At 30.1% G+C, this 17,900-nt stretch overlaps 1 protein-coding gene and 1 pseudogene across 1 annotated transcript; one reads left to right on the top strand and one right to left on the bottom strand.

The window, feature by feature from the left end:
* Nucleotides 1-3,941: 3,941 nt before the first annotated feature.
* LOC101496500 (peptidyl-prolyl cis-trans isomerase FKBP19, chloroplastic) lies at nucleotides 3,942-7,828 on the bottom strand. Its single transcript, XM_004491931.4, has 10 exons — nucleotides 7,638-7,828; nucleotides 7,527-7,560; nucleotides 7,214-7,351; nucleotides 6,506-6,591; nucleotides 6,373-6,423; nucleotides 5,965-6,045; nucleotides 5,834-5,878; nucleotides 5,063-5,118; nucleotides 4,409-4,484; nucleotides 3,942-4,335 (listed from the first exon to the last, which is right to left on the bottom strand). The coding sequence occupies exons 1-10, from the start codon at nucleotides 7,695-7,697 to the stop codon at nucleotides 4,240-4,242; spliced, it is 723 nt and encodes a 240-aa protein (XP_004491988.1). The 5' UTR covers nucleotides 7,698-7,828; the 3' UTR covers nucleotides 3,942-4,239.
* A 5,688-nt stretch (nucleotides 7,829-13,516) lies between these two features.
* Nucleotides 13,517-17,358, top strand: LOC101497484 (vacuolar-processing enzyme alpha-isozyme-like; annotated as a pseudogene).
* Nucleotides 17,359-17,900: the final 542 nt, after the last annotated feature.

The raw sequence follows: 17,900 nt of genomic DNA, 5'->3' as shown, positions 1-17,900 counted from the left end.
TATATATATATATATATACACACACACACACACAAGCACCATTTAATGTACACAATAAAAGTCATATTACAAACTTAAACAACATCACTATATAGAGCACTATCATCTGTTTCTTGAACTCTTGACTTCAATCTCTCTTATCTGCTATAGTATATAGAAAATATGAGGTGAAATAATAATCTCAACGAGTTTTATAAAAATGGAGGGGTAGTTCTAAGATAGTTTTCTCAAAAATAATGAAAACTTAACATAAATATGAAATACTTTATACTAGCTATAAGTCAAATATTTAAAATATGTTCTTTTTCTTTAAGCAGGAAAAATGCATTCTCTTTCTTTTCTTGATTTTGAAAAGTTTTATGGTTTTTATTTTCTTTTTTAACTAAGGAAAAACTTACTGATATCCATTTTATTTATACGGAAAATCTCATCCAATCACCTAGATGTGGGTTGCCCAAATGATTGGAGTCTTTTTCGAATGTGGTATAACTATGACCCCAATCAGCGTTCCACTTGTTTTACCTTTACCCATTGTTTCATGCATGAAATAAAGCTAACTCACCATGTATACTTGACTATACTTACCATGTCTTGTATATGCAATGCATAATTGACATCATGTATGCAGTGGATAATGAACCTCACGTATGAAATGCATATCATGGATGCTAACCATATTACATCATTAATCAAATATAAATAATTAATTATATTCAATATCATAATCAAGTAGCCTGAACTTATAACTATAATTCTAGTCAAACATCAGAAGCATATTCATATCAGAGGCAGTAATTAGGAACACATTAAAAACAGAGGCAACATGATCAAAGGCTTGATTGGATCAGAGGAAGCGTAATTAAGAGTCATACTTGGATTAGAGACAACATGATCAGAGGCACATTCGAATCAGAGGCAACATAATCAGAGTCATACTTGGATCAAAGACATCGTGATTAGAGGCACATTCTGACTAAAGACAACATGATCATGGGGACTTGGATCAAAGGTAGCACGACCATAAACATATTATAACCAGAGGCAACATGATCATATGAACTTGGGCCAGAGGTAGGGGTGGGAATAAGTCAGGCTATGCCATATTTAAAAAGGTCTGAGCCTAACCTACGATTAATTTTTTAGGCTTACGGCCTATCATAGACTTTTTTTCAACCTGACCTGACCTTTTTAAAAGTCTGGTCTAACCTGAAAACCTATTTAAAAGCCTTATTCAAATTAAAATATTTAAATGTTATACTTTATATATTTTTTTAAATAGGCTAAACTATGTCTTTATATAAAAGGGAAACTAATAAAATTATAATCAAATCTAATAAAATAATAACCAACAAGTCTGCAATGCAACAACCTTCTAAGAAAACAAAAAAACAAAATGAATCCATAATTAGTCCATATACACATATCAAGCTACATACTATATTCATACCAATTTACATTATGTTTTACCCATACCACATAATGCTCTCCAAATACCAATACCATGTACATATCTATATATATTAAACAAAAAATTATTTAAAAAAAAAATCTGAAACAAACACCATTGAAATCCTAAAAAATGATGTTTGGTTTCAAAGAATAATTTTTTTCTTAAAACAAATACATCCATTATTACCTCTCAAACAAATATGGAACGACTACTGAGTGATTGCCTATTTGAACGCCAATCAAATATGGAACGACTATTGAATATGGAATCGCTTTCGAATATGGAACGGCTACCGAATATGGAACGACTACTAAGTGATTGCCTAATTGATATACTTTAAACTAGGAAATAATATTATTAATAGATAATAATAATAAAATAACATTAATAAATAATAAAATATATATAGGCTGACATGTTAGGCCTAATATGTTTTTTTTTATAAGTCTGAGTCTGACCTATTTAAATAAATAAGCTTTAAAAATAGCTTGAGCCTAACCTTTTTATTAAATAGGCCAGAGCATAGGCCCATAATAGACGGCCTAGCCTATTCCCATTCCTAGCAAGAGACATCATGACCAAAATCAGATTATGATTAGAGGCAGTATGACCAAAAGTAGATTTGGGCCAGTGGCAACATGGTCAAAGGAACTTGGGTCAAAGGCAGCATGACTAGAAGCATATTTTGATCAAAATCATATAATGACCAGAAGAAACATGATAGGAGGAACTTGGATCAAATACAACATAACCAAAAGCATATTCTGGTAAGAGGGAGCATGATTAGAGAACCTTGGATCAGATGCAACATGACTAGAAGTAGATTATGATAAGAGGCAACATGAACAGAAGCAAATTATGGCCAAAGGTAGCATGATCAAAGGAAATTGGATCAGAGACAGCCTGACCAGAAGCAGATTCTAGCTAGAGGCAACATGATCAGAGGAACTTGGTCAGAGGCATCATGACCAAAAGCAAATTATGATCAGAGACAACATGATTAGAGGAGCTTGGATCAGAGGTAGCATGACTATAAAGCTGGTTCTGGCCAGAGGTAGCATGATCACATGAACTTGGATCAGGCAGTATGACCAAAATTAGATTCTGACCAGAGGCATCATGATCAGAGGAACTTAGATCAAAGGCATCATGATCAAAGGAACTTGGATCAAAGACATCATGACCAAAAACACATTATGGCCATAGGCAACATGTTATAAGGAACTTGGATCAGAGACTACATGACTAGAAGCATATTATAACCAGAGGTAACATGATTAGAGGAACTTGGATACAAGGCAACATGATCAGAGGTAGAAGAAGAAGAGAATCAGAGGCTAAAACTGGTTAGAAGCAAAAAAACGCATCAGAGACAAAAATTGATCAAAACCAAAAAACGTATCAGAAACAAAACTGATCAGAAGCAGGAAAACACATCAGAAAAGGTTAGGGGAAACACATTAATTTAGTAATTCACCCGTCATAATTATCCCCCATTTCTTAAACCTTTAACACATCATAATCATCACACAAAAATATGTAAAATGGATGATTTTAAAAGAATGAAATGCAGTTTTTTTTAAATATTGCCTCATGTTTAGGAACCTCATAATTTTCTTGAATTCCAATTACTTAAATGACCAATTTAGTAATAAAATTGTTGGTTACTAGTAGTAGCTTATTGCACTTTACCTTTGATGGCGGAGGAAATTATCAAACCATTGTTATCTCATAGAGTTCACCAATCAGTTTTTGGCTAGAATTAAAAACACAATCTCTTTCACCAATCACCAAACCATTGTGAACTAAACTCATGTAGATTCCTAGGATTTCAAGGTTGTGGCGATGCAAATAAGAAGCGGTAGTCGAATACCATGGGATTTACCGTAGGATTTCTGTTTATTAATTAGGATGACGTTGTCTTTAGTGGGAATTATATATACTTTTAATATGAAATTTATAAATCCATCTTTAATTGGAAATCCGTTTAAAAACTTGTTTTGTCTCCAACCATTACACTAGTTTTAACTTGAAGCCATCGGTTTCCTAATTTTCCTGAAATATAAGTGTATGTTCAATTCTCATACTATGGTTGCTGCTTTTGAAATAAAAGTTGAGATGGTAAAGTTGTATCAGCCTTCTATGCAATAAGGCACGATAGTTGTTAAGTTGCTTGTCACATTGCAGACACCTACCATCCTTTTCTCCACACTAATACTAACTTCTGATCAATTATATGATGCTTTTTTCCATGCACACGTCGCAAATACAAGATTCCACCGGATGAGAGAGACTTCCTTGAATATTGCAATTAATGTTATAGTTACAAGATCAACAACCAACGAAAAAACCGGAATTCATAGCAAAGGCAAGCATCAAATGTCGATGCCAACAAAATGACCAAAGGACTGGACAAAGAAGCTTGGTTCACCATCTGTACATATATGCACAGGTCTACAACCAAAAAGAAAGTTATTGAATACAATGAGAATGTGTTAAAAATCAGAGTCAACTATAGCTATAGCTGTTTATACAGTATTATACTTCATGTCTTTAAAATTATTCAACAAATAATCAATTAATGACATTGGCACAACAAATAATTAATTGCAGATTTATCCGGTGATAAAAAGTTGGTTCCATCAGTTCACTAGTTGTCTTGCTCTGACATTCATTCAGTTTTAGACTCTGCACAACACGTGCTAATGAAAATAATGATGGGCGGCGACATAGAAACAAACCCCAATATTTTGGTGGTGATGTTCCAGGGTCAATGCCAATTTGACATGTCAGTTTGGAATAATCTTCATCAACTCAATATCAAACAAGAGAGTCTTATCTATCAACCCTTGGTTCCTTAGCACAAAATCCAAGGCTCGTTGGCCCTGTAAAACATATTTGCATTACATCTCTCAGAATCAATACACAAAATTGTTAAACATAAGACTCAACTCTTACCGAAAATGTTGTAGGTCTTGGGCCACTCTTATTATAATCATTCTCTGGATATCCAAGTTCTGGGGGCACAATTATCCTGCATCACTGATAAACATAGTAAAATTTGCATTTCTCTCTCCATCATTCTCTTTACTATATACATTTGCTTTAGTTTTCAACCATATTCAATTTTTTTAAGGATTAAAAGATTCAAATAAAATATTCTGAACCAGGTATATAGCATATTATGGTATCGTTTGTCCAAATAACTAACTCCATTTAGTGGAAAAAGGGTTTGATAGTTATTGTTGTATTCTGAACCAAATATTCCCAGTGATTCACAATTTTAAATAAAGAAAATCAGGATGTTGAGAAGCCCCTCAAATCTAGAACTAAAATTTATAGAAGTTGCAGTTTAATAAAACAAATCCAGATGTTGTTAAGTTACCTAAATCCAAAGTTAAGCTGCAATTCAGTAAAATAATAAATCATGGAAGGCTGACTGCCAACTGTTGATGTTATATGCAAAGTTCAATATTGTAACAAGTGTTTTCGAAATACCATTCTTCACAAAACACAGAAAGTTCAAGCTATTGCAATGGCATGAAAAGACTTGCACATAACACATTTCAGGTATAGTATATGTCAAATACTTCAGAAATATAGATGCAGCACCTTCGAACGCCCCCAAGAGACATGCCTGAAACAGCCTCTTCAAAAGCTGGTATTACCTGAACATTGATAGTACATAAGAGACCACTGTTCAGAGTAACTGATGCAGATTCTAGAAAATAAGGCATAATTTGAGTGCTTCATATATTCTCAACATCCAACAAGTTTAGTGAACAAACATTTGTGATGACTTCAGTTGAAAACTAATATCACAAAAACAAGTTGCATCAAACCCACCATAACACCTTGTGGCAAGGGAAAGGCTGAAATGCGAGCAGAATTTAGTCCTAATCCTAACCCCAAAAAGCAGGTTGTATCACTTATATTTTGTTATAGAACAGGAGCCAAACAATACTAATGCACAATGTTGACCAAGAGTAGCACATACTTAAGAGTATAAATAAAACTAAAACACAAAGGGGTTTCCTTCTAGATCCTTCTTCAATGTGGCATCAGTTACCAGCGTGAAAACCCTAAAATTCCTTTTCCATTCTGGAAATACAAAACTCACTAAAAAATAACAAAGACACAAAAAATAAAATTAATTAACAAAAGAAATAGAATTTGAATCCTAGTAACCCAAAATAACTATGACCAAGTAGGACTTATGCTTTTTCAACCCTATTGTATTCAACATCACTGTGTCTATATAAAAGCAATCAACATAACTAACTTGTAAGCATTGTTCATGAAATAGTTTTTACAACTTATAGTAAAAGATCCTATTTAAGTTGCAGGGAACTACATTAATCATTATATGATGAGATTTCTCACCTCTTGAGATCCTATTTTGAATTTGAAAAAGTCCTTGTCATCACCCTGCATGTTAGAAAAACAGCAAAATAGGTGTGTAATAATCATCCATTCTCACAATGTCTAGATAGATGATACAAAGTATTTCATACCTCAAAGGAACCACCTTTGGTTTTATTCCGGGCTTCAAATATGCGACCATAATAACCTATGGTGTAGCCATCCCAGTCTACCTGAATGGAATTTGAAGCCCATAAATTGCTTCAATTATCTAATTTGAAGGGAAAAGAAAACTAGTGTCCAGAAAAAAAAATGCCCTAGGAGATATACGGGCTACTCTAATTTTCTTCAGAAAGTTGTCAAATCTATGCCATCCAAAATCATTCCAGAGATCCTACAAAGTGTGCTATGTAGATTCTAGAGTACAAAAGGAAAATTGAGACAGAAATTTCAGTTTGGTTCAGAACCTTTGTATCATAATATATGGATTGCAAAACAAAAGATCAGACTTCTAAGCAATTAACCATAAAATCAAAAGCAAAAACAATTCAGTGTCTCACCACTACTGTCTCTCCTATCTTCGGTTTGGGGCCATTCCCTGGTCGCAAGTCCTGCATTTTTATTCATACAATTAATTAAAAACAAAGCTTGCTTAACCATAAAGCATTTACATTTTGCAGCAAACTACATAACCTTATACTGAAGTCCAGATTTGGTTTCTGTGTAGTCTGGATATCGCATTTTTGTCTTGCCATAATCCTTCCCTCTAAGCGCAGGCACTGTATGTAAGTGAACAAACTATGAATCAAATTGAAAGTCTTTGTAGTTTGATTTTTCTTATTTTATACTATGTGGCTCAATAACATCAAGTTTATCATTTTATAATAAAACAAACACACGAATCAGCTTACATTTCATGATTTTCTCAAAAAAATAACATACATTTTCATCACCAGTACAGACAAAAATTGCACCACTTGCTCAATGCATGCATACCCCTCAGAGAATCTAACTCGTCATCTCAGCACACCCCTCTCCATTTGGTCTTTTCTATCTATGCATCCTATAAAATATTATTATTAATGAAAGTGGGCTATTTTACAATTGCCTTTGATGGAATTTGAACTTCGTCCCTTGAGTTTACAAACACATTTCTAAATTGAGGTATGCAACCACAATTGCCGCTGCAATATAAAAACTTTAGAGGTTTTCGTAATGGCATCGCAACCGCAATGACGGCCTCAATATAACAATTTTTTAGGCTTCCGCAATTGCATCTGCAGCAACTGATTTACCCACATTTTATCGCAATATAACGCTTCACAATATAATCACAACCACAATTTAAAATTCAGCAACGGCAACATAAAAAGTGAGAAGGATGAGTTCATAGAGAATTACTATCAGCAAATTCAGATGCAAGCGCAATTCCGTCTTTGAAAAATGTTCCCGCAATGACGCCGACGGAGGAGAGAATCATATTTCTCCGTTCAAGTGATGGCGGGAAACAAACACTGCCACTCTTATTGTTGCCTTTTACTGAAAACGGTTACGAAGCAAAAAAAAAAAAAGAATATTATTGACTGAGTAAATTTTTTTATTTTAATAATCTCTAAATAAATTCAAGTAACTATAACAAAGATAAAACTAGCTTATAACAAATTAACTAATAATAAAGAGAAAATATTAAACTTGAAAAGTAAGAGTAACGAACCAGAGAAAGAAGAATCGGAGAGTTTATCAGGATCCTGAAAAGGAATGAAAATCGTCCGTGTTTGGAAATGGAATTGAATTGGAAATAGAAGTAGAGTGCGTGCGTGCGTACCAGAGATTGAGATTTTGGGAGCGAAAGAGAAAAAACGGAAAAGGACAAAATCGACGCCATAACCGTAACTGCTACGAGCGAGTATGTGTGGAATAGAAGATGCTAGATTTTCGTAGCTATGTTTGAAGATAGATAGCACTAGAAGTAAAACACGTCTTTCGCTTTGCTCTTCTTGTTTAAAGCACTTCAACAAATTTAACCTTAAAAATCTTCGATAAACTTTTATTTAGTAATAACTATATATATATATTTTTTTTTTTACTAAAAAAGTATATTTCTTCATCCAAATTGATAGATATTTTATGGATCAAGAATAATTCAAGTTTTTAAAATCGAAAAGCTACGCAACAAATTCACAGTCATCAAATGAATAATATAAAATGGTAAAAATATTTATAATTATGAAACAATTTATTTATATGATAAAAATTAAATATGATCTCTTTAGAAATGTAATACGTTCACGTAAAGTTATTGATTAAATTTAAATTTTATTAAAATTAATTATTGAATATAATCAAGAAAACTGCAACAAGATGAAAAAATTAAATATATATAAAAAATATTTATTTAATTAAAAAAAAACTACTAGAGAAATATGAGAAATTTCAAACAAAGTATGACATTAAACTACTCTCTTTATTAGATAATGAAAGAAGTAAGAAGGAGTGAAATGTAAAAACCGCAACTATTCTAATTTGTTGCTAAAACTTAACCAAATATATATATATATATATATGAAGTGATGAATTAAAAGTTTTTTTCTTTCCTAAATTTTATTTCCCCAAACTTTTTCCCCACTCCAAAATTCTTATTGCCTTAACTTAATTTCAGAACAAAGTATTGTGCCATCCGTCGCCTCTATCTTGCTTCAACTTTCTCGCCTCTGTTTTGCTTCCCGTGTCTCGCCTTATGTTGATTATTATGACCTCGAAATAATCAGAATATATCAGTCTTTAATCAAATTAAAGCAATATTACATACACAGCGGAATTATAGCATAGCATACAAGATTAACAATTAAACGTAAAAAGATAAGGGATAGAATGCACCAAGGTTTATCCTGGTTCAGTTGTCAACGAGACAACCTACATCCAGTCCTAACAATTCAACTGGATTTCAGCTTTTTCTCCAATAGAAAGAATTGTGAATTGTTTACAGATTGTTCAGTTTCCTCGAAACCTATCTATCTAACACAATCTATTTCCTATTGCTTAACCCCTTGATCCTTGCAGTCACTCGGCAGACTCGCACAAAAATCAAGTACGACTCCTTCTTGATGAGGCCTCTCACTCAAGAAGATCGCCACCAGTTTCTAGCTGGATTTTTCGCAGTCGTTTCTTTACAAAGTATTTGGTATAAGCAAAATAAAAGAAGTACAAAAAGTGTCTTCAATCTTGATCAATGTATCTCTCACGAATCTGGTTGTTCAATGATTGTTTATGAGAACATTGTCTTTTCTCTCAAGAATACTTTTTCAGCTCTCTCAATGATTATGGATAATCTTTTTGGCTTTGATCTGAAAAAACAATATCAGAATGTTAACAATATGTTCTTAAGAGTTCTTCAGTATTCTGAAGTATATTCAAGATGTTTTTCAAGTATTGTAATGTGTTTTTTTGAGAGAATGATTGAAAACAGTTTATATAGTTTCTGAAGAACAACTAACAAATCGATTTATCAATCGATTCATTAAAGTGATAAAACAGGTCTAATCGATTTGCCAATCGATTATCGCGGGTCTTGTTTTTCTTGAATCTTGAAACTACATAAACCAATCGATTTGCCAATCGATTCTTTTAAAAAACTCTTTTCAGTAAATTATGTTCAGACTTATATGAATCGATTGCATAATCGATTGCAGGTATTTTGTTCCAATAAAAATCACACCAATCGATTTACTAAGTCTCATAATCGATTTACAAATACTCAGAATCGATTTGTCCACAAGCTGAAAGTTCACTGTGATTTCAAAGCATTTCTTTCAATCGATTTGCCAATCGATTGTGTTTGTCACAGGTCAAGTTATTTTTCAAATATTATCTAAGCAATCGATTTGCCAATCGATTGTGTTTGTCACAGGTCAAGTTATTTTTCAAATATTATCTAAGCAATCGATTTGCCAATCGATTGTGTTTGTCACAGGTCAAGTTATTTTTCAAATATTATCTAAGCAATCGATTTGCCAATCGATTACCCTAGAAGATGGATTGTCATTGTGACTTGCCCAATCGATTTCCCAATCGATTTGTTTCAATCAGATTTACTTTGTGATGTGTACAATCGATTTGCCAATCGATTAGCCTGTAAAATAGGTTGCCACTGACTTGTGCAATTTTCATTTCTAATTGTGCCAGTCGATTGCCTAATCAATTATACAATCACAAACAGTTATGTTTCCTTACACCCTTGTTATGAAATCGATTTCCCAATCGATTTACTCAGTGAATATTCAACTTTTGTTGATTTCTTGAGTTCCAAGCAATTTGTCTCAAGTGTGTAGGGTTGGATTGTTGTTCCTGAAATCTTGCTCAATTAAAATGTTAGATTTATCATATGATGTATGAACATTGTATGTTTGTTAATTATGTCAAAATTAGGATTAAGAGGACTAAAGTCCAACAACGCCTTCGTCTAACCCCCGACCCTCATTGTGCGTGCGACATGCTTACAAATAACCTACCTCGCTGATCACGTTCTCACCATTTCCCTCTCGTCTCAGTCCTCACCAAACACGTCTGAGGAACGCATTTAGATTCCAATCATCCATCTCAATTCAACTTATGTGCAACTATTGCGCAAAATTCTGCAAGTGTATGCATTTGTCAAGTTGTAGTATAAAAGATTATCGTATCCACATAGATTAATTTAACAACTATTAAATTAATCAAGATTTTATATTATTTAGACTAACAAAAATTATTGTTGGATGATTGTGACTTTGAAAAAAACGTAAGGGTGTGCAATCTATAAAAAATCAATTGTCACAATTTGTAGAAGAAAAAGAAGTTGGAGGGACAAAATGGACTTTATTAGTTGCCAGTTCAAATGGTTATGAGTTTCATTTATATGTCTGGTCACGGGAGCGAAGGCTTTTTCGATCTGTAATTTTTTTAATGATATTTCTAACGTTTTTAATGCATGTGATTTATTTGATATTTCTAATGTTTTTAATGCATGTGATTTATTTATTATTATGAATTTTTTTTTTTTTATAAGTGTCCTATGAATTTTAAGATTTTTTCTACTTGAAAATGAGATATTATTGCTCACTCTACAAATTTTCATATGAAAATAAAAACAAATGAAAACAAGTTTGCCAGCTTATTTAATATTTAATAACATATTATTATGTGATCAACTATGCCGGATTCGGGCCACATATGGGGCAACGATTTGGTAAATACATTGAAAAAAAAACACATGATGCTTTATCCTACAAAAAGATGGTGAGATATTTTGTATGAAAAAAAAAAGAAGTTAATCCAGCTACTCCTTTATATATGTAAAATATTACATACTTAGTTTTTATTTAAAGAAAACAAATTAATTTTTTGACAAAAAAAAAAAACTAATTTAATGAGAGCTTAATTTTTTTGATTAATTTTATACTAACATCCAACTAACCGATATATTCTATAAAAATATAAAATTAAGAAGAAATTAATTCAAGTGATAGAAGATTATTTACTTAAATTAATATATAGAATACAAGCATTTATTTATATATTATGTTAGCTGATATAAAATTATTTTAATAATAATTGATAAATATATTTTTATATATTTTTTTATAAAGTTATTGAATAAATATTTTTTTAATTGAATAATTAATTCAGAAACTAGTACAAATAAGGTTATTTTTAAAATATTGCTTGATTGATTTATTTAATTTTATGAATAAGGTGATATACATAGAATCATGTTATATTGAAAGATAGAGTGCAGAGGTGCATGCACAACAATATTTTTTATTATCTTGGCAACGGCTAAAAAATAGTTGCTAGAAATTAGAATAAAAAATAATCCTTCGAGTGTTCTCTATGACATATATATATATATATATATATATAATACATTTTCTTTTGCTTTCAATTTTTTAAGTTGTGTGTTAAAAAGTGTAGTCGATTTAAATATAAATTTTAAATCATTGTATTTTAAAGTAATATATTATAAATGTGGCCTTAGTATAAAAAATGTTGCATTTACCATGTTTAAAATCATAATAATAGAAAAAAGTGTTGACTAAAATTTAACTAAATATATACGAAGTGAGAAATTAAAAGTTTTTTTTTTTCAAATTTAATTTCCCTAAAATTTTGCCCTATACCTAAACCCTTATTGTCTTAATCTACTTTAGAACAAAGTATTACGCCATCCGTCTCGCCTCAATCTTGCTTCAATTTTATTGCCTCCGTATTGCTCCGCGCCTCTCAACTTTGTCTTTCACCGATGCATCTCAACTCCGTTTTGCACAGACGCGTCTTGCCTCCATTTTGCTCTAGCGTGTCTCGTCTTCATCTTGTCGCAATGTCTGTCACCTCCATCGCAATGCTTAGCCTCACCAATAAGCTCGCATCTTCCTCAAGCAAACGTGCGTGTGGCGTGCTCACAAACAACCTACTTAGATTCTCACAATTTTCCTCCCGTCTCAGTCTTCAACAAACACGTTTGAGGAACACATTTATACTTTAGTAACTTTACCGCCGTTTTGCTTGGCACTTTAGCATGCTTAAGATTATCAAGGAGCTAGCATCAATAAATCCTCAAAAAAACCTTGCAATAAACATGATCAGCCTTCCATAATTGCTTTTCTTGGCCATAAACATGTTTTGATGAAGTAATAAGTCCAATAATACATGTCTCAAATGCGATGGTGATAATTGATAGGTTAGAAACTAATCTACGAAAAGCTAAGGTGGTGTGACTTACGAGTTAAAAATATCATGCATGTTCATTTTTCGAACCCTCTTCACCATAATCTATGAAAAGCAACCATTTAAAACCAAAACTGGGGCATGTTTGGATTGATTGGTTTAGGTTATTTCCTTTGTTTGAGGTTATTTACGACATTAGCATTTGTAATATTATTTGAGAGAGTCTGTAGAAACAACTTATGATATATATATTCATTAGTTATTTACTATTTACTGCTTATTTGTTTAAACTCTCCAATATAACTTATGAAAATAATTTAGTCTCTATAGTACTGACACTTATAAGTCGAGGTGTACCTCAATGTATAAATAATTTGATTACATTCAATTAATTCATTGTGTCAAATTATATCTGATGCTGCCGTGTTAGTGTTTTGTGTGTGCGCTTCATAATTTATAGTTCATAACCAAACAACTTGATTTGTATATTTTGTTACATACATAGTTTTATACAAAACCACTTATATGATTAAACACTTATGTCATAATAGCTCTTTCTGCAAATATTGAATGAGCATTTTCAAGGGAATATTAAAAAAAAACTAAAAAAAGAAAGAAAAATTATGTGGCAATGACGTGGAGAGAATAACAGAGAGCACATATAAGGAATATCAATTTGGCTTTTTATACTAATTAATTAATGGAGATAAAAAAATTAATTTTAGAAATGAATGATTAACCTATTATTTTAAACAAAATAGAAGTAACCGAGCCCAAAAATAATACTAATACATTGATATCTATGATTAATTGCCAATTTAGTTTAAAGCAAACCAATAGTATTAATTAATATATCAAATTCTTAAAAATCAAAATGGTAACTCATCAATATGAATTAAATTGATTGATTAACTTTATGTATATATATATATCCCTCTTATTGTTAAAGTAAAACATATCTCAAGCGTAACTTTTCAAATTTGTTCATTTTTCACCAATAAAAAAATGAAAGGAAGTATGAGCTATTGGGTCACACTAATAGTGATAGTGTGGATGAGTGTGACTTTGAAAAAAACAAAGGGTGTGCAATCTATAAAAAATCAATTGTCACAATTTTTAGAAGAAAAAGAAGTTGGAGGGACAAAATGGGCTTTATTAGTTGCTGGTTCTAATGGTTATGCGAATTATAGGCACCAAGCTGATATTTGCCATGCATACCAAATATTAAAAAAGGGTGGTCTTAAAGATGAAAATATCATTGTTATGATGTATAATGATATTGCCTACAATGAAGAAAACCCAATGCCTGGAATTATATATAATAACCCTAAAGGACCAGATGTTTATTTTGGTGTACCCCATGTATGTATCTCAATTTCTTCAAATTAAATTTGGCTTCTTTATTTTTTATCATTCACTTTAGTTGTTATTAATTATATTTTTTTTTCTTCAGGATTTTACATCTAATAATGTGAATGCAAACAATTTTTACGCTGTGCTTAGTGGCAACAAAAGTGCTCTCACCGGAGTAAATCATGTTAAAGTGCTCAATACTAAACTAAATGATACCATTTTCATTTATATGTCTGGTCACGGCAATCTAGGCTTTTTCGGTCTGTAATTTTTTTAATGAATTTTCTAATGCTTTTAATACATATGATTTATTTATTATTATAAAATAAATTTTTGTAAGTGTTTTATGAATTCTAAAATTTTTTTTACTTTGATATGAGATATTATTGCTCACTCTAAAAATTTTCATATGACAATAAAAATAAATGAAAACAAATTATGCCAGCTTATTTAATATTTAATAACATATTAGTATGTGATCAGCTTTGCCGGATTCGAGCGAAATATGGGGCAACGATTTGGTAAATGCATTGAAGAAAAAACATGAAGCTTTATCCTACAAAAAGATGGTGAGTTTCCTTAGATATTTTGTATGAAAAAAAAAGTTAATTCAGCTACTCCTTTATATATGTAAAATATTACATACTTTGTTTTTATTTAAAGAAAAATAATAATTTTTTGACAAAAAGAAATTAATTTAATGAGAGCTTAATTTTTTGATTAATTTTATACTAACATCCAACTAATCGAGATATTCTATCAAAATATAAAATTAAGAAGAAATTAATTCAAGTGATAGAAGATTATTTTACTTAACAAATTAATATATAGAGTGCAAGCATTTATTTATATATATTTTATAGTATTTAATATTACGTTAGTTGATATAAATTCATTTTAGTAATATTTGATAAATATATTTTTATATATTTTATGCTTAGTTAAAGTTGTTGAATAAATATTTTTTAATTGAAGAACTAATTCGGAAACTAGTACAAATAAGGTTATTTCTAAAATATTGATTAATTTATTTATTTAATTTTATGAATAAGGTGATATACATAGAATCATGTTATTCTGGGAGCCTGTTTGAAGGAATACTTCCAAATAATATCAATATTTATGCAACCACTGCTAGCAATGCTCATGAAGATAGTTATGGATTTTACTGCCCTGATTTTTCTTCAAATTCAACACCTATTTTTACAACTTGTTTGGGAGATCTATATAGCATTTCTTGGATGGAAGACAGGTATGGTTTGGTGGTTAAATAGTCTATTGACTTATTAATTTTGTTACTCTCACAAAATAAAATTATTTTATTAGTTTTTAAATATACAAATGATACCTATCAATTCTCATTGTTTATGAAAGTAGTACGTGCATGGATTCTCTATTAGTTGTTGTACATATGGTGCAATCATAGTAATTCTTAGGTTTAGAAAGAAAAACTTTTTCTCTTAAAATTTGATGGTTCATAGTGTCAATTCACCTATAAAAGTTGTAGGAGATCTAAATTCAATTAGTACTTTGCATAATTGTGTGGAATTTATAAATTAACATATATCTTATATAACTACTCAAGATAAATTTTTTTGTATGGATGATATTTGTTGTTTAAGAATCTAATAGTATATGTTAAAATTATCCATATTGGGTGCAATATTATAAAAGATTAATAGAATTTGTTTTTGTATAAAAGAGGTTATAAGGATTTTTTCCCTAATATTACATATGCATAACAAATTTGTTAGTATATTTTAGACTAAATTACATCTGTGGTCCCTTAACTTAATTTCAGGTAACATTTTAGTCCTTTATCTTTTTTTTTTCTCGAGTTGGTCCTTTATTTTAATTTTAAGTAACAATTTGATATTTTATGTTTTAAAATTTCAACAATGTTATCCTTTTTTATACAAAAATTCAAAAAAATCATCAAAATTTTCAACGAAAGCCCATAAAATTAATAATCATCTTCAATATAATGCAAATTTTATCAAATTCATAACTCAAATATACAAATACACTCATATTTTCATCTCCAACAACATCAAATAAAGAATGAAAATATGAGTTTATTTCAAGATTTAAGTTATGAATTTGATTAAATTTGTATTTTATTGAAGATGATAATGAATTTTATGGGTTTTGTTTGAAAAATTTGATGATTTTTTTTGAATTTTTGTAAAAAAAAAGGACAACATTGTTGACATTTTAAAACATAAAATATCAAATTATCACTTAAAATTAAAATAAAGGACCAACTCGGGAAAAAAACATAAAGGACTAAAACATCACTTGAAATTAAGTTAAGGAACCGCTTATGTAATTTAGCATATATTTTATATTCTTAACGATACAAATTTAGAATTTATATTGATCTTAAGAGTATTCTATTTTCTATTAAAATAATGTCTCTTTACAACTCTACTAATAATTTGATATTAAATATTAATTTTTTTTTATATATGGAGCAGTGACAAAAGTAATAGGAAGTATAAAACTTTGCACCAACAATATTTAAATGTAAGTCATTTGTTTAACTTTATCATTATATCAATACATTCCTGTGTGTGATACATAAATAATGTCGATTCAATATAAATACGTATATTAATGTACAGGTTCGCAATAGAACGGCAAAAAGTGGTCCAGAAACAATGTCTCACGTGATGGTATATGGAGATTTAGTTATAGGCAACGATTCTCTAGCTACATATCTTGGTGTTGGCCCTGTTGGTGGTAATGATAACTACAACTTCAATACTTCTTCAAGTCATGAGTATTCTTATCAACAATTCAATATGACAACAAGATTGGTTAGCCAAAAAGATGTTTCTTTACTTCATCTAAAACTTAAGGTTATTCTCATTTTGATATTTCATCATGTCCATATCAATATATAGGTTCAAATATTAGAAAAAGTGTCTAATATTTAACCTTTTTCCAATTTTTCGTTATTGCAATTTGAAAATAAATTATAAATTACACTATTAAGAATTCCTTTTTAAACAATTTTAGATGGAAAAAGCACCAGATGGTTCTAAAGATAAGTTAAAAGCTCAAATTGAATTAGATGTTGAAATTGCGCATAGAAAGAATGTGGACCGCAATGTTCATTTCATATGGGATTTTATTTTCGGAGAAGATACAAACTCCAATATGATGACTCATATTCGTTCAGTCGGTCAACCCGTTATCGATGATTGGGATTGTCTAAAAATGATTGTAAGCAAAATATCATTTGACTCATAAATTTTTACTAATATTGCGTACATGTTCGTTGGTGTTATACATTTTTATGTTAATTAATTATGTTTATATTATATGTTATGCAGGTAAAAACTTATCAGCATCATTGTGGGATTCTATCACCATATGGAATGAAATACTCAAGAGCCTTTATCAACATGTGCAATACTGGCATTTCTGAGAAACAAATTATTGATGCAACATCTCAAGCTTGTCCTAAGAAAAATAATTTTTCTTAAATTTCCTCTCAAATGAATAATAAAGAAACTGTATTCATAAATAAATTGTCTTTCTTTAGATGTGGAGTCGTCCTTTCAGATATATCCAATAAAATAATCTATGTACTCTTTCTATAAGAAGTAAATATATGCATTGTTCAAAGACTTGGTTGAATTGAGTAATTAAAAATAATTATAATTGTTGACCGTTTAAAAAGAAAATAACCATTCATACTAGTTATTAGAAATTAATAGGATTGAATTGACATTAGAGAATATTTCATATTAAATTTAGTGGCTGAATTTAAAGAATAAACTGTATAAAATTATAAAATAATTGTTTTGTTTTATTTTATTTTAAGATCCCGATGGCTAGAACAAAAAAACAGGATATATAATAAACTTATCGCCAAATATGTTGAAATTGAATATAGATGTGCTTTTAGGAACTATAAATGTTTATAGTTTAGATTAGATGTTGGAGTTAAAAATAAAAAATAAAAAATATTATAGAAGCTCCTTGTTTGTTTTGAATTTTAAGAAAAAAACTGTTTTTAAATTGT

This window comes from Cicer arietinum, chromosome 3 (assembly GCF_000331145.2).
Source record: "Cicer arietinum cultivar CDC Frontier isolate Library 1 chromosome 3, Cicar.CDCFrontier_v2.0, whole genome shotgun sequence".
In the NCBI taxonomy this organism is placed as follows: Eukaryota; Viridiplantae; Streptophyta; class Magnoliopsida; order Fabales; family Fabaceae; genus Cicer; species Cicer arietinum.
The sequence above is the reverse complement of the archived record's forward strand: the minus strand, read 5'-3'. Positions and strand labels throughout refer to the sequence as shown.